Raw genomic sequence first — 24075 nt, 5'->3', positions numbered from 1 at the left:
CATACAATGTTGAAGACTGACAACAATAATGAACAAAACCAAACAGCTGCCAGAGACACTGCAAGGAGCCATACAACGTCCCATCCACGATAGTCCTGCTGGTCATTTTATCAAAACGTTAGTTCACAAACAGCTAGAGGTATCAGCAGTTCAGCAGACAAAACTGTTGAGAGGAGCACAGCACACACATTATCACTTTCCAGATGTTCCATCACTGGATTTCCATTATGAATACAGAACTGAATTCAGCCCTTCTAAGTAGAAGGGCCAGAAAAGGGCTTGGAGCTGCTCCCTACATCTGCAGCACAATTTAGATGCAATATGAAAGCTAAACTGTTGATTGAAATTTCATGATTTCCCATACTGCAAAAGCCCTGATATTTAAGGACAATGCCCTGCAAACTGAAATTCATGAGAACCCCTACAGAGTGAGTGCAGTTACACATTTAGCAGATTTTCCAACACTTCATCAGGACTAAACAGACACTGACTCCCTGAGGGAAGTTTTGTGAAAGAAGACAAACTTATCACTGAGATTTGGGGATCCTGAAAACTTGATGAATTTGAAAAACATCTATTTGATCAAAAGTCACCCAGGCTATTGTGGCAACTACTCCTAAATTTGGCATGCAGCAGACACGCAAAGTCAATGAGTCCCACTCGCAACTGAGAAACCATGAACAATTTTTGCTCCCTAATTGACTGCAAAGAACCAAATCCCATCACAAAGCAATACATCAGCAGATGACTCTGATGACACTAGGGCAGTGGCATACTTCAAAGTCACTAAAAATTAAATCTTGGTAAATAGGCCTTACCTCGTCAGCTTGTGACATGCAACTAAGGGACCTTCACGTACACACTGAAGAGAAACAAGGCTTGACAGCCTGGCTCGCTGATTTTTCTTAGGAAATACCTGGAGCGAACACAACAAGGCTACTGGACCTTTCTTATCTCTCAGCATACATTTCCTGAAAGGATCCTTCAACAGACCTCAGAGTCTTTCTACCTTGTATTTCATAGCCAGAAAAGCTATTGCAACCATCCATATAAAAACTGCTGAAGACTAGTCGTGGATCATAACAGCAGGCTTTCTCTGACTTCCTTAGTGGAAATGAAATCACGACATTCAGGGAGGGTCAGAGGAATAAAGGCTTTGAACATGTTCCACCAAAACCCACGAAGATACAGATCAAACAGAGAGCAGATGTGGCCGTGGACTGACACAGCCACAAATCCTCTTCCACAGCATGTCTGACAAGACTTTCTCAGCTGCACCTTTATGTCTGTCTTTCCTTTTCTCTCTAGTTGCAAACTCCTACATCCCAAAATGGAACAGAAATTTCTGTTGCCCTCGAGCTCCTCCCATGATGCAATCAAAGCAAAAAAACCCAACAAAAACCACTTGTTTCATGGAAATGTTACAAGAATTAAGCTGGAAAATCTGGCTGCTGTTGAGAAACACTTTATTCCCCCTTTCCATTCTGCCATTTCACACCACTGTCTGAGTGGAGACACATGTAACATGTTGCTACAGTTGCTATGGAAAACAATTGTTTTCATTACAACATAGGGAACAGTATTAAGTAGTTGAGGTACTGCTAGGGGTGTCTCCGGCTTTTGGCAAACATACTTTAAGAGCTTTGTCTGCTCAATTCTCCCTGTTGTAGGAAAACAAGCATTAGAGGCAGTTACGGCTTCTTCCCACCTGGCAGCGCTCTGGGCTGCTCTTTGCTCTGGATCTGTTATAATCACTCCAGAAAAGAAGAAATTCTCAGCCCTCGGTCCATCTCCTTAGTCTCATCTCTTAGCGTCACTGCTAAAAATCTTTTCAGCAAAGGAAAATTCACTTGTGTTTACCACTTCAGTGAATTTATATAATAAAGTTAGACACCTTAAGAAGATAGTTTCAGCCACATCCTGCTAACAACTTTCTTAGGTGATCTTAACCCTGGAGTAAAGGAGCAGTTGTTAGATTGGACCAGCAAGTTGTAGTGCCTGTTCTTCATTTCCTCACTGTGTTTCTGCTCCAAGTTCCTCGTTACCATCCCATTAACCCAAGAGCCAGACGTGACACCCTTTAAAACCAGTTTTCTATTTTCTGTAATTCTTCCTGCACACATCCATTTTACCTTCTCTCTATTGCAAAGCTCCACATTCCCTGGGCAGGAAGCCATCCTGCCAGCCACTGTCTCAGCACACACTGTTCCTCTCCTGAGGAGCTTAATCCAAGCAGACCTGGAACTCTGTGGCTCCTCTATTCACTCCCAGTCCTATATCTTGGTTAAGTTTATGACATACCCCTGAAGACAGTGCATGAAAAGGAGGACTTCTACATCTGCTCTCACCCTTTCTGCCTCACTTTGCCCTACTTCTTGTTTTGAATTACACAGGCTGTTTCCATCACGGATGGCTATTTCCTACTCTGCTGCTCCCATATGGTCTGGAATCCTTCACAGCTTTGCACTTTCCCCTGAAGACAATTGCATTGCATTTAAAAACATTTGTGCTGCTTGCCTTAACAAATATACACTAAAGATTCCTTGATATAAGCTGTTCCTCTGGCATACTTTCAGTTGCTATGGTTGGCTCCTCTCCTAACAGACCTATAATAGCTCCTGACTGAAAATCTGTGACAGGGTATGGCTCTTTTAGATTGCACATTACATCTTCATCAGCAGTGGGGAATCCCTGACCCTGTGTACCACTGTTGTGACTTTCTATCTTAAACAGGTGGCAAGAGACACACTGGAGGTCAAGTTCTCTACTGATGTAACTGCAATGGCATGTGAATTCCACCCTAGAGGAGAGCTGATCAGTGCACAGGAGAAACAGGAGTAGCAGCTATCCCTGATTTAACCTTTAACCTTCAGTGGAGATATCATGTGAGCATCTCTTGCACACATTATTGGAAGAAGACAGGTAAAGAAATCAGAGAAAACATCCTTTAATATGAATGCACTAATTTAGAGTTATTTCCTTCCATCACAATAGTTCTACACTCCCAACAACAAAACAAGTTAAGCTGCCTTACTTCTTCTACAAACAAATCTGGAAAACTCTTCATGTGATTCTTCTTGTAGGATTCAAACAGAGCTTTTCATAATGCTACCTTTGTGCAGAGAAATTTAAAACAAATTTTTATGAAAAACTACAACTAATTGTTTTTTTCTTTTCTTGTGGTGCATGGCCTTTCTCCACATTTTCTGAGAGTAGAAGAGTCATCTGTTTTTTTCTTTCCTCTTCCACCCAAATGGATGTTAGCAGTAGCAAATATATCAACATAGAATGTCTGTACCAGATACAGGAAGTCTATGAAGTATTTGAAAATAATCAATAAAAATTCAGTCAATAGAAATTCATGCATGTCATTAAAGGAGCCAAAGGAAAGAACCAGATCACAAAGCATCTAAAGTATCTGCAGGACCTCTCAGTATTTCCCACTTTATCACAGACTTATTTTTATGTTTTTGTTCTTTATTGCATGCATTTGTCTTCAATGCAAAAGTTCTTTACCAACTTCATTTGCAGACTGGCAGAGGTAACACCGTCATGCTCATCCTATTAGGTTCACTGTGAATTTCAATGCTCAATTATCATATCACCCATGCATATGCCCCAAAATTGATTAACTTGTTATTTTAATGATAGATTGCAAAGCTTAAGATGTTAATCTGCATTTACCTCCGTTTGTCATGTCATCATGCATGGCACATCATCTAAATAAAAAACTTCTTTTAAAAAAACCCCAAACCCCATACTAAAGCCATTCACATCATCCAGATGCTGCTACAATGTGGTGGCTCTGGCTTTCTGAAGTACAGATGTTCAGAATCATGCTCTATAAAAACTTACAAGTGCAGGCAACCAGATCAAAACTGATCCCAAGAACATCTGGCCAAATGGATGCACTGTTGTTTAACAAAGGCATCGTCAGCATTTTTTACAGTACCTGCCTTAGTTTTTTGATAGAGTTCATTATGCAAGGCGGTGATAATAGCTGCAGAGGAATGAATATGTTTTCTCTTAACAACATTTAACATTATAGCTCAAGCAAATTCTGTAAATCTCAGAAGCTACTTTAAGTGAAACATGTTTATAAATAAACTAATAGATTAGGATGTAATTTATTCTACTAGGCAGACGGAATTTTGCAATAGCAAGGAATTTGGCTTTCTCAGTACAACACTTGCTACTCTGACTACCTGCAAGGTTTTACAGTTATGTAGGACTTGGAACCAGGGTTCATTAAACACAGGTTTCCTATGGATTTCAGTAATTTTCAGCATCTGTGTGCAAGGCCAATAAAGCACCTTAGTGCGACAGCACTCATTGTGCCTGTCTGCTAGTTTAACTGTACCCCTCTCATACAAGAGTGTTTCCTTCAAATGCATGCATTTGTTAGTTCTCTGCCTAAAAAATCTACACTATGTATGCATCAAGACAAAACTAGTGAACAGGTTAAGTTCAAACTCACACAGACACACATATTAATAGGTTACAACTAATTTTTCTTTCCTTTCTAGACAGAAAGGCCAGAGAAGGGAATGAATTTTCACACATTGAAGGCACACTGCTACCAAACTTTTACAACACTACTCATGCAAATGTAGCCTTCACCAAGAGGAAGTTAAGTGGAAAGTAGAAGAAAATCAACTAGGAAGTCCAGAATATACTGAATTCAACAGCAAACTTCTCAGAGAATTCATAGGATTTCATTCTACAATTTTCAACCTACCATTTTCATGTAGATTCAAGCCTTTGGCCCATCTTTATCACAACAGCAATGATAGTACCTTTGTGTCTACTCTGCAGAAGAGCATTTGAAACCAAAATCTGCCTTGAATTACATTTTGTATAATTCACATGTAAATCTAAACAGAATTTAATAGTGACCAAATTTACACAAGAGGATATTTATCTGACTCTAAGCTATTTGTATCCTACACAGTCTACAAAGGAAGAAAGAGAACATATCTGTAGTTTGACATGGGCTGCTCCTATTTTGCCTTGCATATTTTACTAACACATTGGATAGGATTTGGTTTTTTAATCCTAAGGCTCCTGGACTTCAGCACCGGAAACTCGGACTCGTGCATGCTAAGCTGAATGTAAAAGGCCACTACATTGGCGTAAAAGATGAGTGAAATGGTCCCACAGTTTGCTGTTTTCAGACTCCAGCATTTGATCCCGTAAAGCCTAGGACTGCAGAGACACTGCCCTCCATAGGAACACTGATAACACATCGTTATAGCTGTATTTTCTTGATATGTATTTCTCCAGCTAACAGAGAGAGTGGTGTTCAAGAGTGGTTAATGCATTGCAAGGTCCTCACTTAACTGACAAAAGAACCGTGCAGGACAAAGGGCACAAGGCTTGCATTAACTCCCACTGAATCACAGCATTGCATTCAATCGTGTAACACTATCCTGTGCTGCTCCTAACACAAATATCCTGCCCTGGCTGATAACATGACTATGTCTGCTTTGCAATGAGAGATGTGAAGGCAGCTCAAGCAGACACAACGGAAATCTAGTGGCATGGACTTTATCAGCCTGTCTGCCCACCGCAAGCCTGTCTGTACTAGTACGTTCGTCCTTCGTTATCAGGTGAAAGCTACCTGGTGTGTACCTGCATGCAGTACAGCCACATGTTCCCCCACAGCAGACACAACTAATAAATACGCACTGCCCTGAAGGAGAAGAAAGGGAAGTGGGTGGTGTTTGGAGGTGCAAAGCAAACTCAAGGAAGTCTGAAAGTAGAAAGGTAGTCCAGAATCAAGAGGACAGGGAGGACCTCCCAACTCGGATGTGGATGTGCCGCAGATTAGAGGCAAATGCTCTCAGGTAGCATGTAGAACATGTCCAAACCTGGAATTTTGTAAATATTTTCTCAACTATGAGTAGCTGGTCAACACATATAAAAAAGGAACTGAATCAATGGATGAGGTTTTTTTTTTTCTAAAAAGCAGGAGTCACTGTTCATGAAAAACTATTTCTTTTTAACCATCGCTTTAAAGTCAGTTGCTTTCCACCATTTCCATTTGCTTCATGTTTGCACTCTAATTTTTTTGTTTTAGAAGAAAAATTTTCTGCAACACTGGAAGAACAATACTGCAACCCCAAAAATCTCATCTGAATCTAAACCGAATCAATTTTAAGCATTTTATTAAATAAAGAATGTGAGAATTAACAAACAACACTGCACCACATGATGCAAAATACAGCGTCAGTGCCCATGGTGGCAAGTGAGAGCAGGAAAGCTGTGTGGCAGTAGTAGTAGCAAGCACAGCGAATGACAATAATGAAGAATCTTCTCAGTAAAGAAGACCATTATCAACACTATGAAAACATAACAGCAAACCTCTGCAGAGCGTGGCCTGCGCAGAACCAGACTCTTTGGATAAAAGAACTCAGATGAGGAATGCTGTCATGAAACACAAAAGGGAAAAATGAGTGAAAAGGAAAGCAGTTTCCCCAGCTCAGTGGTTAAGCTCTTTTTTCAATCAAGTAACCAATATCTACTTGCTAGATAATAATCTGTGCGTTATAATACATATGTTACTTACTGATCCCTGCAGAATCACAAACAGTTCTAAAAAAACTCCTAAACAATGTACATTTTTGTAATATACATATGGTGCCTTGATTTTCTGCTTGTTTTGGCTTTGTAAACCTCCACAAATATCCAGTGGGGGGAAGATCTAAAGCAACCATTGTTTTTATGAACTCCCTTCTCAGATCTTAACCAGCTAGAATGCTGATTAGTTTATATCACAATTCAGTTACCAAGAGAAAACAGAACTTGCTGAAAACTTCTGAAGTGACTTAACGATAAAAGGGCTTTTTGTTCTGTTTTGCTCTATAGGGAAAGGAAACCCAGCAGAACAAAGAGGCCATGTCACTGGCTTTTTGCAGAACCACCAGAAAATCTAGGCCTGACCCTGAAAGTGGCTGTATTATATATTTGTCAACTCACAAACCAGATTCCAATTCTCACATCAGGTCTAAATGTATGTCATAAGAAACTGAAAGTCAATCAAAGTACAGCTCATAATTTAGTGATGACATGTTCAAATAGCACATAGTTCCCCTCATTTCATTTGGTTTTGTACCTATCTGCTACTGCCTTCGAGTCAGCAGAATGAAACATGTGTCAGAGTCATCAAAGTAAACTCAAACTCATTTTAAAATAAGGTGTCTGACTTTGCAGGAGAGTAGATAGAGACTATCTGTGATGTACTGTTGAAGCTAAAAATTCTCCATCTCTCCAGGTAGCTTCAGTACAGTGCATTTGTCAATGTCTTTTAAAGACATATTAAACCTCTGCATAGGAGCTCTCATCCGGGAACATGGTGACCTTGGATAGCTGTGCCATAACATTCCTCAGACTTTCCCTTAATATGCATTCTTTTGCTTCACTTCATTTTCCTGCAAGAACTTAGGCAAAGTCTTGCAGGTGGATGAATTAATTTACTTCATTCCAATTAAAATTAGCTGGGGGGGAAGAAGAATGACATGCTTGAATGTGTGACGGAAAAAAAGAAAATATTTGAAGAGGACTTTGGCCATTTCCATAGGAATGGAAATAAGCCAACCTATTTTATAAGGTCAGCTGGAGAAGGTTCGTAAGGGCTGCAATGTAGTCAGGAGTGCTTTGATAAGACTCTTGGGTCCAAGTGAAAGGGAGGTATTGTACCCCAGCCATTCACTACAAAGCACAAGTACTCTGACACTTAAGTAGGGCCAAAACACTGTCTTACATTCAAATTGTTAAATGAGGAAGAAAATCCAGTCTGGCATAATTTTCCATTTTCTTATGGGAAGTCAGGACAGAACAATGTGCAAATGCTGGAAGGTACTACAGTGATGTTTGGCTGTGCTAGATCCCATGCCCATCTAGGGCCAATTACACTACTTATTATCAGTACAGCCCAGACTAACTCAATTCTGCTCAACAAGAATTTATCTGCACGTTACCTACAACCATAGTAAATTCTCCGCAAGGGATGTTTTACAGATCAGTGCACCTGAATAAATTCTAAAGGACATGGCTTCCTGTGAACGAGTCACACATAGAACACAACCCACAGGATATCCCATGTATCTCCATGCCAGTACCTCTTGGTTTCCTTGTCTGAAAGACATTTTATTGATATACGGTCTCTAATATTGATATCCAGAAACATTATCAAAGTTCAAAGGACCAACTGAGACATCAAAAAGAGTAAATTGTCCAGAAGATGAGTTGGTGAATATGGGCTTAGAATTGCCTGGTGCGTGCAAAAAGCCAGGCTCCAGCATTTATCGGTGCAGTGTTATTGCCATCAAGGATTTGATCCAGAAAGTTTGTCTGGATATGCTGAGGTGAATCCAAGGGTAGTTCTTCTTGGCATTCAAATTAGAATCACTTTAGGCTAGGTTTTATTTGGATGGCAGAGTCCATATTGTCTAAATGCTGTAAATAACCATGCAGAACAGGGGATAACTATGGAGCAATAATATAAATGTGCAAAACTACAAAAATATATTGTAGCATTTGCCCTGTTCACATTTCCTCCTTAAGAGTCTCTCTCATAACTGAGATATGAAATGAAGTGTGTTAAAGACTTTGCCATGTCTGTATGTCAGTAAATGATACTATCTTTAAGGCAGTGCGCTGAGACAGGTATGTGAAGGTGGTGAGCCTAAAAATCAGAGCAATACCTCTGAAGTGTCTCCACTGTTTATTCTGCCAGAGTTGTGACAGCTATGCAAAGAAAACATGGAAAAAGTCACTCTTTTAAAAACAACATTCAGTTATTGAGTGCACAAAATATCTGGTGTGTCATTGCCACGAATTCAGCTTACCCGTAGCTTATCTTCAGTCTTAGTGGATTGCTTACAGTCGGGATGCCAGACAGTGGAACCTGAGGGAGAAAAAACCCATCTTTATTCGGAGTAAAGCAGATGACTTCTGGTCATGACAAGTCAGTTATTAAAGAGAATCCCTTCATTGCATCAGATGGTGAAACTGTATGAACTATGCAAGTAATTCACATTCAATTCTAGCTCATGAGCAATGCAAGTGAAACAAAAAAAAAAAAATCAAATCCTTGGCCCATCTACAGCAGTCTTTTCCTGAGGCTGTCAAAGCACTTGCATGCATTCTTAATTAAAACTCAGTCTCAAGCAGCAAGGGAGTCAGCGAACGCCAGCTGGAGGAACTGAAAGACAGAGGGTTCTTCTTGGCAGGATGGAGGGTAAGAGCAAAAGAACTGGGCCACGGCTACCTGATCTGTTCTCCCCTTAGGTACTGCACCACACATAAAAAGGAAGTCCATTAATACTGAGAAAGCCCTGTCTATGACTTCCTTGAGGAATAGGTATCATATTCAGTTACTGTAAAGTATTACTCAGATCACCTCTCCCCTGCAATTATGCAAAACACAGCAGGAAACGTAAAATTAGAAAATTCACAATGCAGCAAAGTATCTCACCCACTGCACTAAGCTAGAGAGGCCAGTATGACGCAGGTGGGACAAAGCGAAAGAGCCTCTCCCTAGATCACAGTGCACCATACTTGCCATTGGCACAGACATTATTTCTACCCCTTGCTCCGCAAGGTCACTGGCTTGTGTTCCACTGGCATTTCCACATGGCATATTCCAGCTACACATCCTGCTAAAAAAGGCAAAATCTCTGCTGTTTGTGTCCCAAAACATGAGATTCTCTCTTATGCTGTAAAAATGGAAATATCTGGCTGTCCCCAAGGGCTGAGCAGTGTCAGGGGCAAGGAGCACTTCCATCCCATTTCAGTTCTCCTTTGGAACAGAGTGTAAACTGTGGTCACTGCTGGGAAGCTGCTGGCGGGTATCAGCCAAGTTGAAATGGAGCAGAAGCTAATGCCGATTTTTAACACTGACTGCAGCTGCAGTCAAATTCAAACTTCATTCCAGTCACCGCAAAGCCAATATAGACCCTTGCCTGTCTGCAGGGGAGAACATCACCTCTTCACTCTGTCCACAAACAGAGCAAAGTCCAGGTCTCCTGCTGGTGACTATTAGCTCAAGTGCAGTCAGGGGAAACCCCACCCTCAGAGCCCAGGAGAGGTATGGGTCAGGGCCCCTGGAAATTTTGTTCTAATAAGCCCTTACATGGCTTGGTACAGAAGTAAAAACCAGCAGGACTGATTTCACTTCCCAGCAGCACACAGTATAATCATCATCAGGAAACTGGAGGGAATGCTGTGACTCTGGATCAGGGGTCTGAGATGTTTGGCTTTGAGTCTAAGCCGAGGAAGAAGAAACTGCGCGTTTGGCAGGGAGAAACGATCAGACAACAGGGAGAAGTGTACCAACAGCCTTCTCTGTAAACAAACAGCAGCCTCAGAGCCAGGACCCCACAGAGCCTGCAAGATCAGGAGAGAAGCATGCCCTGTGCATTTGCTCAGGAGGTCAGACAGATCCAAGCACTCAGGAGGAAGGGAGTTCGTGTTACAATGCTGATAAACTAAGACTCAGAAGGTTTAGGTTCAACTCTCAAATTCAGCTGTGAGCTTCCTGTGTAAGTCTCAGAAAAAGAATCTCTGTTCCTCTGTACCTCAGTTTCTTTTCTATTAAACTATCCCCACCATAAAATAAAAAGCTGTCACTGCATTTTCAGGCAGTATTTAGCACAAACTGGCACAATTTTAGGGACACGCCAGGAGAATGTTGGAGCTGCTGAAAGTGAACAAGAAACGCATGGGAATCTGGATGTCATTTTCATGGTGAAACTTAGCTAAGGGTTGTGAGATTTTGGTTTTTTGTTTTATTTCGTTTTTCCACAAAGTGATAACAGGTTTGAAATATGTAAAATTTAAAAACCCAAATCAGATCGAGCAGGCTTAAGAACTTAAATGTAAATATTTTTCATGATCTTGAACTCTGAGCCACCTACAACTTGTCGATTTTATTCATCTAAACATGTCAATCTATTTTGAAATGCTTGAAACGGTGCAAATTCTCAAGCTGCACTGCCACTCTTTTTCCTATCAGAAACAGTTCAGCAAATTGTGGTTATTCCCATTCTCAACATATGTTTTCTCACTTGGCAGACACCAACCAACATGTTCATTTATTCAGCTTTTTACTTTGCATGTACCATTGTTTCACCATACAGCGCTCTCAAAATCAGTAACTCATGCTATTATTTGCACATTGAATAAGGCTGAAAGCCTCTGTGAGAACCAAGTGAAGCATCCCTCTAAACATTGAGGAACATCCTAGCTCAGCAACAGTCTTCTGGGGCAGTCTATATAGTAATATATTACTAGGAAGTCAATGGGAAAGAAAAAGTTTCTGATGCTGCTTCCTTTTCATTTTCCTGTGTTGGAGCAGAGTGCTTCTGCTAGCATTATTCAAACCATCCTTAACCTAGAAGGCCCCAAAATGGACAGCTTGTTTTGCCACTTTCTCTTTTTGCAGGTTTCCCACACATTTCTAATACAAGCAGCTACCACAAACCTGCCAGGGTCCTCTATTATACAAAGCAATACCAACACCAGTGCTTTCATGTCCTGTGCAGAGGACAATTAGAAGTGAGATGGAAGCTGCCTATTTTCAAATATTTTATCAACAATGTGATTTTGGTTCTAGCTTCAGTGTTGTGGTGTCGTATTTTTACTTCAGAGAAATTCTTGGAATGCTGTTATTCTGCACCCTAGAGTAGACAATTTGGATGCAGTCAGGATATACATTTCAGCTGAGAGCTTTGCACAGGAAAAGCTTTTGGGTCACTTACACTTACAACCATGCTGAATTCAGCAAGGAAAGCTTTGGCAGGACAGTCTGGAGCACACTCAGCAATAACATTATTTAGTCAGAAAACAGCTTGTGAACAATAAAGCAATGCAACTTGGGCTGCTCCTCCTACGAGACACAGTGAGCACGAAGAACATTAATTCACAACCACAGAAAGGCAGATACAGCCAAGAGGAGACTGATGGCAGATGCAGGAGCCAGGCGTCTCTCCCCTCAGTATAAGAATACCTAAGTATGAGAACACTCTTGAAGGTAGGATGGCTATAGTCCTCCTTGCCCATATTGCATGGGGATGGTTTATAAACTCCTCAGGTCTGTAACAGAAAAATTACAAAGTTTGATTTTCTTGTTCTGGAATGGAGAGATCCTTACCTTGCAGATACATTTCTTCTCCTTCTGTGAACATTTGGTTGCACCTGCTGCATCGTGCACAGCTTGGATGATAATGCTTGTCTCCTGCCTAAACAAAAATAAAAAAGGGAAATGAGGGACCATTGCATTGCACTGCTTTGTGAACACTCATTATTTGCTGACATTTTCCTTCTGGTTCATCTGTTATAATACAACATTGCCCTTGTGATGTGACAATAGTGATGAGAATATAAGATCTGCCATACTACTTCAGCCCAGAGGTCTGTCTGGTACAGTATCCCATCCTCAACAGGGCCAGCAGCAACTACTTGGGGTAAAAGGCTGTAAGAAACAAGACAATACAGAACAGCCTTTCTTCTTCACACCTTCCCATTCGAGTCATCAGTGGTTTAAAGCTTTCCTGGCTAGAAGCCACATCACTATCTATTCTCCATGATTTGCCCAACATCTTTTTAAATCTCCATCTATCTAACAGTTCAAGGCAATGGCTGTTACACTGCACTTAGATATTTGTGTAAACCTGCTGCCTCCTCATATTGTCAAACAGCATGTATTTTCTTAATTACTCAATTGTTATGGATGAATTTAGACAACGAATGACAGTTTTCAACCTGCCATTTCGTTCCTTGGCCTTCTTCCCGACACTGCTGATTATAGGCATTGATAGAGAGAGCTTTTTAGAGCCACTTCTGGGACCATCACCTCAATTCACAGATGCCTGCCTTCAGAAGCTACACTAGCACAGACAGCTTGTGCTGAATTTGAACTATTGATGTAAAGATGCTAAATACTCTAGATCCTGTTACCCAAATCCAAATCCACTGAGCCATTTATTCTCTTTAATGCATCGATACCCATAATAAACAAAGCTGAGCAGATTTCAGGCCTATAACGGACAGGAAAAATCAAGGCACAGATATTAATGTGATTTCTTCTCCTTAGGAGAGCAAAGCAACCAATGTACAAAGCTCCTTGCATCAGAAACTAAGCATGCAAAATCCATATCAGGTTTTTTTAATCTAAAAACAATTAATCCTAGAAAATGACCCTTAATAGTGACAAGTAATGAATTCTAAAGGTCTTTAAAATTGTGTCTGGCTTTCCAAACAAGTTAACCTCAAATCCTTTTTCACAAAATATCCCCTATCCACTGAGATGTTATATGCACAAAATATCTGTTTACTCTGTAGCTGCCTTTTAAAATGTCATCAAATCCACTTCCTACTTCATTAGACTTGAGACTGTAACATCACTAAATTCAACCTTTCCTTATGTCTATTGAGATGAATAACAACATATTTTTGGTTCACATTCAACATTGACTATACAGGCTTAGTATTTAAAAGCATTTATATGAGATGATAAAGTATATGGATTAACATACCTGACAACTACCAGACAACCAGATCTACCACCCAGCCCTTCTACAGGTAAAGCTGTACCATTTAATTTTAATGTTCTCATTCATTCCTGCCTTAATAGCGCAGTACCTGGTTTGATTTCAAGGAAGGTGGGGAAAGACAGTGGTGTTTGTGGACATGAATATTTATTTTTCATTTTTTTCATTATCACTAAGAACAATTCCTGTCCAGGAATTTCAGCATTACGAGGCCAGAGAAGAGGACTCAGTGTGCTGTTAGTTTAGCCATACACTCACTCTTCAGTTGCAAAAAACCTGCACTCCTCTCATTCAGATACTGCCTTTGCTGCTGATTCCTGCTCCTGAGAGGGCAGCATCCACCAAACGGGGAGACTAATATGATTTAGTATTTTTTGCACAGCAGATTTAACCTATCAGGCAAAAAAAGGGGCTCTGGTAAAAGGGAGCATGAAAGGTCACTACAAGATATGCCTATTCAAGAAAGAAAAGGTAATGAGGGAGGAAACAGAAATGATGCTTGACTTGCAGCAACAAAACCAATATTGAACTGAGAAGGAAAAACACAGTTAATGCTCATTCTCTTTTTGTCATTTTCATTATTGGCTGTCCTCTTTGTCTCCGACTCTCTCTAGCAACTATTAAACCCCTGAGGTGTCCCATCAGTTCCATTCAAGAGTGGAATTTAAAAAGAAAAAAAAGAAAAAACTCTGAATGTATCTGAAATGTAATGCTGGCATCAAACCACAGCTACTGTAAGCTTGAATGCAGATGTGCAAAGAACTGCTACTTGTATACAAATATATATATGCAGCTTAGGGCTGTGAATATTGAAAAGGGGTCAAAAGTAGATCTCCAATTCAGACAGCTCAGCACTCAGCAGATGCCAACGTCCCTTTCTGCACTTTCTGCCTCATGCAGACAATATTGTACATACAGAGGAACAGCAATTTTATCTGTGTTCGGTAAAAAAAAATCCCCACTTTTGAGCATTCCTAAAGTCCTTCAGCAGAGTGGGGCCCACAGAGCTGCTTGTCACAAGCAATTTCAGATGTATTTGATGTAAAGATGATGGCAAATCTGATGTCCTGGGAACTGCTCCCAGTTAATGAGATATAAAAAATTCCTAAGAAGGCTGAATCACTGCCGGAAAGGATCTTCTTCAAACAGGAAGACAGTAATTGAAAAAATAGATTTGAAATAATAAACTAGGAATCTTTTCTGGGCTCTGCCCGTCTCAACCAACTAAAGAATACCTCTGCTGTATAACTGTGCCACTACTTTACAGAGCTCAGATTTTCTTTAGACACATGGATTTTTCTGAAATAAAATTCATAGCTTCTCAAAGAGTATTCAGTAGGGTGGCTAAGTAGTCTGAACTGGAAAGAGTACAGGGCTTGTTATATTACTATTAATTAACCTCTGAGATATCCCATGTGAGGTGGGATTGTGTCCTGTGAGATGCTTACCACATTCCCAGATGCAAAGGACTGAAACCTCTGTACATAAGTATTATCAGACGAAGTAGGTTTTATAAAGAAATCACTCCCTACCAAGCACCCTGATGCTCTAGCTTTAAGAAGGGTAGTCAGAATCCAGCAGAGATAACTATACTGTGAGAGGACCATGGCATGTGGTCAAAGAAAATCACACATTCACACCTGTACAGTTTCAGCTTCTGTTCTTCCAGTCTGGCCTTTGAGGTGTGGGGGTTTTGTTTAGGGTTTTTTTGAGTTTTGTTTGGGGTTTTTTTTTGGTTTGGTTTGGTTTTTTGTTTGTTTGTTTAGGAACAAGAAATCCATATTGCACCTATGTTTTAATCAAATGCTAGTTTTCATTGCCATAAGCAAAAAGTGCCAATTCTTTGGGTTTTGCATAGCTACCCTGGCAGTCCTAGGCTTCTGAGGTTCCTGTTCCTTGTTTTGCAGTTAATTCACTATAACTTTGGGCCGTTACTTCTACTAGCTTGATCCTAAAAAGGTCTGTATCCAGTCCATCTAATGCTAATATTAATGAGTATTTCACTTGCTGTGATCATCCAATAAACTTTCCACTTGTTTTTCTCCTCATCACAAAGCTTTTCTTGAGGGTCCTTTAGAAAAGGGCACCTGAATTCAAGTACTCATCTGTTAATTGCTAAAAGCAGTTTACATGTTTTTAAAAGCCAGGCTATTTATAGGAGAAACAAACCCAGAATTCATCATAATATTATGTGTAGATCTGTGGCCTCTCTGAAGATTTTTTCCTGGAAAAACTTCTGATATGCTACTGTCAAGAGAATATAGTTTAAATGACATACATGTGTCTCTTCAAAACAGTCAAAGAGACCGATTTCAAGTTTATCGGATCTTTCCCAGAGGCTGAAACAACTGACCAAATTTTAGCCTACTGTGACTGATGATGAATGAACACCACACCCCAGATAACACAAGCTTGCTAAGTGGAAGTGCTAACACACCCTGCACTGGAGATGTTTGGGGGGAGTTACATACCACAGCAGCTGCAGATACTGCTGAATGCTTCCAAACCAGTTTCTTGAGTTTTCCACCTCAGTAACGTGTTTCCACCTCAGTCAGGAGTGGAGGCCTTACTTCAATGGGTATCCACTGGCAAACAATCTGCAGCTCAACTAACTCAAGGCTAATCTTCTCATGCCTGACTTGCTATAAACATCTGAGAGAACTGGTTGCTAAAAATCAGTCATTTACAAGGTATTAGGAAAACCTTTTCGGATCTACGAGGGGGTGAAATATTCACACTTTTTAGAGATCTGCTCTTGCCCAGCTCTCAGGCTACTAAACCCTCATTCAGTATGGCCAATGTAGCTTCCTGTAACCTTGTGCTACTGTGCTGTGGACTGAAGGCTTGGATCTCAGCCCTGTTGGCTGTGAACAAGTAGCATTAATTCAGTGCACAGTTGCCCTGAAGATTCTTCAGCCAAGGTGCAAGAGGGTTAAAGTCACTTCCTTCCCACTGTGCCTAGCTCTCCTTACCCCTTCTCAAGATCACTTCACGTCCAGAAATCCCTTACAGTTAGCTCTGCTACACAAGGACTTCTCAAGTGGCATCTTGCACCCCGCCATCAGCAAGACATCACTTTCTTGTTCAAAATACAGCTACACAGCCACTAGGTTTTGGTCTATCATATTGCTTGTGATCCCTTCTGAATTATTTCAGCTTTGGTTGAAGTGTTCAGGACAATACAAACTATCATGTGCAAACTATGACCATACCTTAGAGGACTGTCCCTAAACTAAGTTTGAGTAAGCTGAATTCATTGCTGAAAATAACTTGGTTTTGCTTAGCTAGAAGTGCTAAAACCAACCAAAAGAATATTGCACATTATTACTCTTACTTTGCATATAAATTCTTAAATGGAATTGAATGAATTGACAGCAAAGTTTCTTGTCAAATGAAATATTAAACCTATGTGTTACTGTCATTGTTTATAAATTCTTTGTTAAATCAACTGGCACTTGCATTTGCAGTAAAAGCAAAGAACATCAGTTATCAATTTATAACAATACACAATCTCTTCTGACTTTCCTATTTATCTTCTACCCACACTGACAAATCTAAAATAGGTTCTCAGATTAAATCTTATTTGAACACAGTAGACAGAAAAATTTAGATTAAAAAAACGTAGTAGTATATACTCATTCATCAAATACATCCAGAGCCTTAGAACAGTGGCCAAAGGTATAGTATAAGTGTCATTATAAATGTAAATACACAGAGGTTAAATTTAAGTAGCTTTCCATAGCTCTGCAAGCCTCTCAGATTGGTTGTTGACCAGCAATATATGCATTCCATTTATTTTCTATTACACATCTACTATACACAATATGTACATTATATGCATATTCATGTACCGAAAATAGGTTTTAACATTATTTTACATACTATTAAGGTTTTATTTATCTGGTAATTTGAAAACTTATACTAGAATCAAGTCTTTAGCAACACTGAGCTTCAGTTTCCCAATCTAAAACCAACGTTAAATAACATTTAATGTCCTTCATAAAATATTTTGGAGAAACACTACCAAGAAAAAACATCACAGAAATATATTCCTCATGACCAGTCCTGAGAATAAAAACACATAATCACCTCTCCTCTAAGGCTTATGAATGAGAGTTGGAGGCTCAGTAGCCAGGATTCATGGATGATGGGCTACATAGGGGACCTTGATGTGTATATTGTGCAGAGGACATGTTCCAAGTAACATTAGCGTAAGTACAAGCTCTATTATGTATTATAACAATACCAAGACCTATAGTAATAGTTGATAATGACAGACTCAATTTTTCATAGATCACCTTTTCAGACTGAGCAGCTCTCAATTTTCAGCCTTCTTCTAGCATACTATTCTCTTAAATGACTTCAGCTTAGACATACAAATCCTCCTTAGCTGATGAAACCAGTCTTCAATGCCATTTTAAAAGCTACTGTGTACTGTTCACAGAAGGCTTTGAAGGCTCCCTCTAATGGGAGGATAATAACTCTGTACAATTGTCCAGAATGAGAAAGCTTGCAGAGCATAGCCATTGCATTACATACTGCGTGCATCAAGCTCAGAGACACCTCTTGCAGTTTAAAAAGTAAAAAAACTAAAAAGGCTGGGAGGTAGGGAGGTGTTTGAAGCACCTAAACCACAATGCTCTGAGCTCCTGTACAACCCCTTCTCATACCGCTGACGCTCCAACTTCTTCACAATATGCACAACACCCGTTTGCCTTCATTTTATCAAGATGCCTTTGGGGACCTCCTGAAGCCAAAAGCGTGCTGTTACTCAGAGGTGTCAGGGAAGGCAATGGTGGGTATTGCAAGAATGATTCCAACCCGGGAGCCACAAATACAGCTGCACACAAGCTGATACAGCGTGCCGCAGAAACCCAGCATAAGTAGTACCTGCGCTGAGCACAGATACAGCTTTATCCCCATGGCAATAGTACTTCAAAGCCAAGGACTGTATATTTCAAGTCCATCCCTCTGTCCCCACTTCCCACAAGACTAACTTTTATTCTCTGAGTGCTTGTAGAGCTCTAGTCTGATTAAATAAATGTTTTCCTCTTTGGTGAACGTGAGAGCTTAAGATTTCCTATTACTCATGCCTTCAGTCCTGTCCTTCCTTCCAGAACAACAGTGAACAAGAGCCAGAGAGAACAATAACAAGAATCCTGCTAGGAGAGCTCACATGCCAGTGGGTCTGGTAGAGGAAGAACTAATTACCAACAGACATTTTCTGCTGGCCAAAGGACACAATTAAGTGCATATTTGTTGCGTTACATTTGCACAGCTGCACTCACTCTCCATTCAAAGATATCTTAGCAGTCACCTGACAAACAGCTATTAAACATGTAGAAAGCTTTACTTTTCTAATACTATTTAAATACCACAAAAACTGCTATGTAGTTGAAAGAGTACATTTAAGAGTAAAAGTCTCCCCCCTTCCTTTTTCTTTAAATTTTTATGAACGGGTATAATGGGCCCATTTGATGGACAAACCTAATCAAATATTTAGTTCTACCATGACTCTGAGAAGAATGACCTGATTTGTTAAGTCTCTTAAGGACTAAGGAGCAGCACAAAGAATAACTCAGACTCATCTTTTAAACCCCTTAAGTAATGTTGTGAATTGTAAAACAGGAACTGTGGCAGTAGCCTACCACTTTCCAGTGAAGCTTTATTTTAATTACTTGCAGAGGTCACAGAACCTTCAACCCTGTTTGATGTTTGGTATAACATCAAATTCCATTGTTTCCTTCTCTGCAGGCTTCTGTGATCTCACGAGCGGCTGGAACAGAACAAACATTATGAAGACCAAAATTTGCCTCTAATAACATCCTGACCCAAACTGTCCACTCATTTTTCCCAGGCTCTTATCTGTTTATTAAGTCAATACAAGTATCTGTGCTCAGATACAAAAATACAAATGCAGGTCCTTTGCTTCCAAAGGACTTCAGAATCTACCATAATTTTCTGTTACTACCAAAGGAAGGAAAGTGTAACACAATTTAAACACTGAAAATATTCTAGTCCGATAAAACCTTGTTTGATATGTATCTTTAAAACCAGGACCTTCTAAAGCTGTTTTTAGTACTACTGTCATAGTATCTCAATAGAAACAGCTCTCAGCACAGTCTCTGCCTCCGTTCAACCTGAGGCAGGACAGAGCAGCGGGAAGCAGAGCTCACACTGGCAGTTCCCAGGCTGATGGGGCTGCAAGACACAAGACACCACACCGGGGGACAGTGGGAAATGGAGCGTGAGGCCACAACTGTAAATCTGAATGACAACATGCATGCAAGGGACATGGAAGACCCTCAGAGCCTTCCATCACTTGCTGTGCTGCCTTGGGTAAGCCAAACTGCAGCTGTCCCACTGCTTGAACGCTTCTACTGTTAATTCATGCCCAGTTTCTGATTTTTATACAAAAATACTTCCCAGCATCCCAACAGTGACTGCCAATGTTATGCTAGTATATGCCTTAACAGATGGACTATAATAAACTTTGTAACTTATTAGTGTTAATTCCGTCAGCACACAATATTGTTATACCCATTAGTTGGTGCTAACAGCAATGCAATTATTAGCTGCTTGGAATATAATTTTTCCTTATAGCAAAGATGATAGTAATGATTTAGGCTAAATCCCCAGTTGTGCAACTGCTCTGGTGGCATGAAGAAAGAGTCCTCATGGCAGCTGAATATCAGCTGGACTTACTTCAGTAAGATCTCAGCAGTCACCTGTGATTGCACTGTCAGCTCTGCCTTGAGTTCTCACTGTACTGCAACATCCAAATGTTAAGTTGCACACACAGGTGAAAAGCTTAACTACCAACTGTGGTCTTTATGTGAGCTATTAATTCTGTCTTCATGGGGCAAATCCACCTATTGCTACATGCAGGACCAAAGCTATGAATTTACATTACCTACGTAGCTAACAGGGGGAGGTTGGTACTATAAATAAAGTAATTCCACTCAAGAAACATAGCCACAGTAGCCCAAAGTGGCCAGTTAGAATACCCTGGGCAGTACAGAGGAGCAAAACAATAGCAGACACAGCTTTATGGCTTATTGCCAGGATTTCAACAACATCCCTGTTAAGATCCTGGCTTACATTTATGCACAGAGAAACCTAATCCCAGTGACTGAACATGTAGTTAATGAGAGACAATCCAGAGGAAATGTACTAGATTTTATTAAGATAATTAATGTGTATATTCTGCAAAAAAGGAAGGCTAACCATTGCATGCATGCAGTGCTTTGTTTAGGCACATGTTCTGTTTTGTAGTGAAGAGGTAAGTGAATTGACAGGATTTTCTATGTAGCTTCACTCTAATCTAATTAAAATAAAAATCTGTGAATTCACTGCCTTCATTACGTTTATATTAGGTGCATGTGAGGGGAAAATCCAGCATCTGCCATTCAATTTTCTTTTAAACTATGTTTATTGCACTTTTTTTTTTAAATTTTTTTAAATTTTGAACTACCCAACAGGAAGTATTTGGCAAGGCCTGATACAAATCCCTCCTTTATTTCTTAACAATGCTGGAACAGGTCCAGTTCCTAAGTACAGGTGTGGACTTTCTACGCATTAGTGAACTAAATATTCCTTTATACATGAAAAGATACTTCACCTAAAGGACCTGACTACAGCCACATTCATATTGTTGGATTAGTTTGGAATTGGAATCAACCAGCAAAGCTACTTTACAGTAACTTCACCACAGGGCCAAGGGCCTTTTCCAACAGCCTAATACTGGCTTAACGATAACTTTGTCTCAACCAGTCAGTAAAACACCTCTGCTGACTACCAAAACGGTTGTGTAGGTCTGCGGAGCTGTACAGTTGAGTGATGGGTTTCTCTGCAGCAAGGCAAGAAAGCCATTCCAGCCACAGCTTCTAACCTGCTGAAAGCAAGGTAAAGCCTTTAGCTTGGTTTGCTGCTGAGTATGAGTTATATGGCACAAGTCAAGGGACAGCATGGAGTCTCATGAATGGATTAGGTACCGGATGCAAGAGATACCCAATCTTTCGTAACTCCAGGAATCTCCCACTTTCCAAGTCATCTTCGTGGGGTTTTTTTGTTAGGTGATAACAGGACTGGTGAGTTATCAGGAATATGTGAGTTCAAAACTGAAACAAAACCATGTTTCTCCTTTTAACCCTCTGCATGAAGTGATTGTGTCCCCCTCGACCTGTCCCTCTGGCTGAACATCTAATAACAGAGCTTGAAGTACATGCTTTAGCAGATCACGTTAACTGAAGTATTATTTGCAGTGCTGCAACGTTATCTCCAAAGCAATGGGAAGCAGAACTATAGCTGACTTCAACCTGCTGAAATATAGCTAGAAAAGTTAATAACAACTTCCTTTGTATCTTAATAAACCCCCAACAGAATTATTTCATAAATCAGAAACTCTTGCATCTGACAGCAGGTAATAAATACTAGACCTCATCCTAACACGAAAAGGTTAATTGCAATTCCAAAGATTAGCAGTAATTTCCATTCCAATCATGATTTGATTGCATTTATGGACAGACAGAAATAAAGAGCAGTGTTATATGTGCATATATACATATATACATACATATATGTGCATGTGGAATTTTAAAGGAACATATTCCTAGATCTTAGTATAACCATAAGAACATAAACTCAGGAATTTTTAAGACATCCTAATGAATGTCAAAATTCTGTATTCAAAAATACAAACAAAAACATTATCATGGTCTATACACTTGAGGCACAGAAAAATCATAAGAACTGAGATACTATTAATTAAAAAAAAAAGGGAGGGGGGGGAATGACTAAGTCATTAAGTTAGAAATAAAGATAACTGATAAGAAAGCTAAAGTTACCAAAGAAGTAACTATGGATAATATGTTTAAAGACAGTAAGAGTCTTTAATAAAGCATGACAACAAAAATAAAAATTTAAAAAAATCACAGATCAGACAAAGGTCCCTGGAGAGCTGTAAAAGAAAAACGATGAAAGATGACACAGAAAAGGCAGGAGTACTCAGGCGGTGTATCTTTCTGGTCTGTATTTGACAATGCTGAAAGATATATTTTTCCTGTTTGATACTGTTTATTGAGCGAGATTTTTTGGAATAGTGTTTGCCATGAGTCAACATTTACAAATTAGGAGACTTGAATAATTTGCATTCAAGAGTCGTAAAAAAACTATAGCTAGGCAGTTGTCTGACAGATGGATGTGTTAGCAGGGGAGGCTCTGCTGAGCCAGACACCTCAGAGATTACTTCCTTCTACCCACAGCATGAGGCACCTCTACTACTGGCCAAGACAAGAACGTAAAACCTTTCCTGGTAAATCTGTAGATGACTCAAAGACATGGCTTAAGTTATCTAAATCCAACAAGTAAGTTTTAATCATCTAACGTAACATGCCTGCAAATCAAGAACGCAGGGCCCTGTGAGATTGAGGGCCGTGTTGTGGGGAACAGCAACTGAGAGAGGCATTTTGAGAACATCCTTACTCAGCTCCCAAAAAATGTTCTCAGAGTACCTGAAATGGCTGGCTCTTCCGATCATTTAATGCATACAAAGAATATAAAGGAAAAGCAGAAAAAAATGGTTTGCTTTTGACAACAGATACTGCAACATCACCATTGTAACACTGATAGGCGCGAACATGTGGATTTACAGAATACAGTTCAGTGGAGAGCCATCAAAACAATGTGAGTCTTCAGCTGTGAACCTGAAGGACTCAGAGATCACTATTCGGAGAGAGGCTTCAGAGGTCACTAGATAACAACGGACAGGTGATTAAAAGCAAAGAAGGTAGGTAACAGTAGGAATGAACATGAGTTTTTCAATCCCATTGAAAAAACTATGACATCAAAAAGCTGAAGTTAGACAAATTTAATCTCAAAAATAAGGTGAAGTTTCTAAAAAGTAAAGGTAATGTAATCAGCAATTTTGAAAAGAGAAGGTCAAGCAAGATGATTTTAGCAGTTTCTCTGACCTTAAAATCCATTCCAATGGGCTTTACATAGAGAGAAGCTTTTACACATGCATCAGGCTGCTCCTATGGAGCACAGGTCTGGACTAAACTGGCAGAATAATGAGTCAGAGCGTAAGGTTACACTGGAAAAATCTCCAATAGAGTTAAATCAGTTCAGTGAGAGCTGTCTTGGCTAAGCAGAAAAATTCCTGGTATAGCAGGGGCTTTGCTGCCAGAAAGGAGCTTTTGTTGATGTGGCTTGCGGTTCAGAGAGACAGTTCAAGTGCAATCCCAGGAGAAGTTCTGGGGCTGGGTGTGCTGCATCAGCACCGGAATTGCTGCTGACCCAGAGAGTCCAGCATTGAAACTGGGCTCTGTGAGTATGGTGAAGGCTGAGGAAACAGGTCAGTGTAGCAGTAGGCAAAACTCACGTTAACCTATTCAGTGGGCAAGTGCAAACCACCTTCGAACTGATGAAGCAAGTGAGAGCTTGGGAGATGAAGCAACACACCTTGGATCAAAGTTAATGTTTGCGGAAGAGCCAAGCAGACAACTCAAATTCTCAGACTCCC

The 24075-nt window shown here is 40.1% G+C and overlaps 1 protein-coding gene across 11 annotated transcripts in view; it reads right to left on the bottom strand.

Moving 5' to 3' along the window:
• ABLIM1 (actin binding LIM protein 1) overlaps positions 1 to 24075 on the bottom strand; it is a 221054-nt gene that overhangs the window by 40922 nt on the left and 156057 nt on the right. For 10 of the 11 annotated variants that reach the window (XM_054832631.1, XM_054832633.1, XM_054832635.1 and 7 more), the window contains 3 exons: positions 12155 to 12242; positions 8850 to 8908; positions 6364 to 6426 (listed from right to left, as the gene is read on the bottom strand). In XM_054832631.1, the coding sequence (XP_054688606.1) occupies positions 6364 to 6426; positions 8850 to 8908; positions 12155 to 12242 (210 nt within the window). The remainder of the gene's footprint in view (positions 1 to 6363; positions 6427 to 8849; positions 8909 to 12154; positions 12243 to 24075) is intronic. The other variant, XM_054832638.1, reaches the window with a different exon arrangement.

This window comes from Grus americana, chromosome 7, assembly GCF_028858705.1.
Source record: "Grus americana isolate bGruAme1 chromosome 7, bGruAme1.mat, whole genome shotgun sequence".
NCBI classification, from domain to species: Eukaryota; Metazoa; Chordata; class Aves; order Gruiformes; family Gruidae; genus Grus; species Grus americana.
Note: the sequence above shows the minus strand (reverse complement) of the source record. Positions and strands in the feature narration are given on the sequence as shown.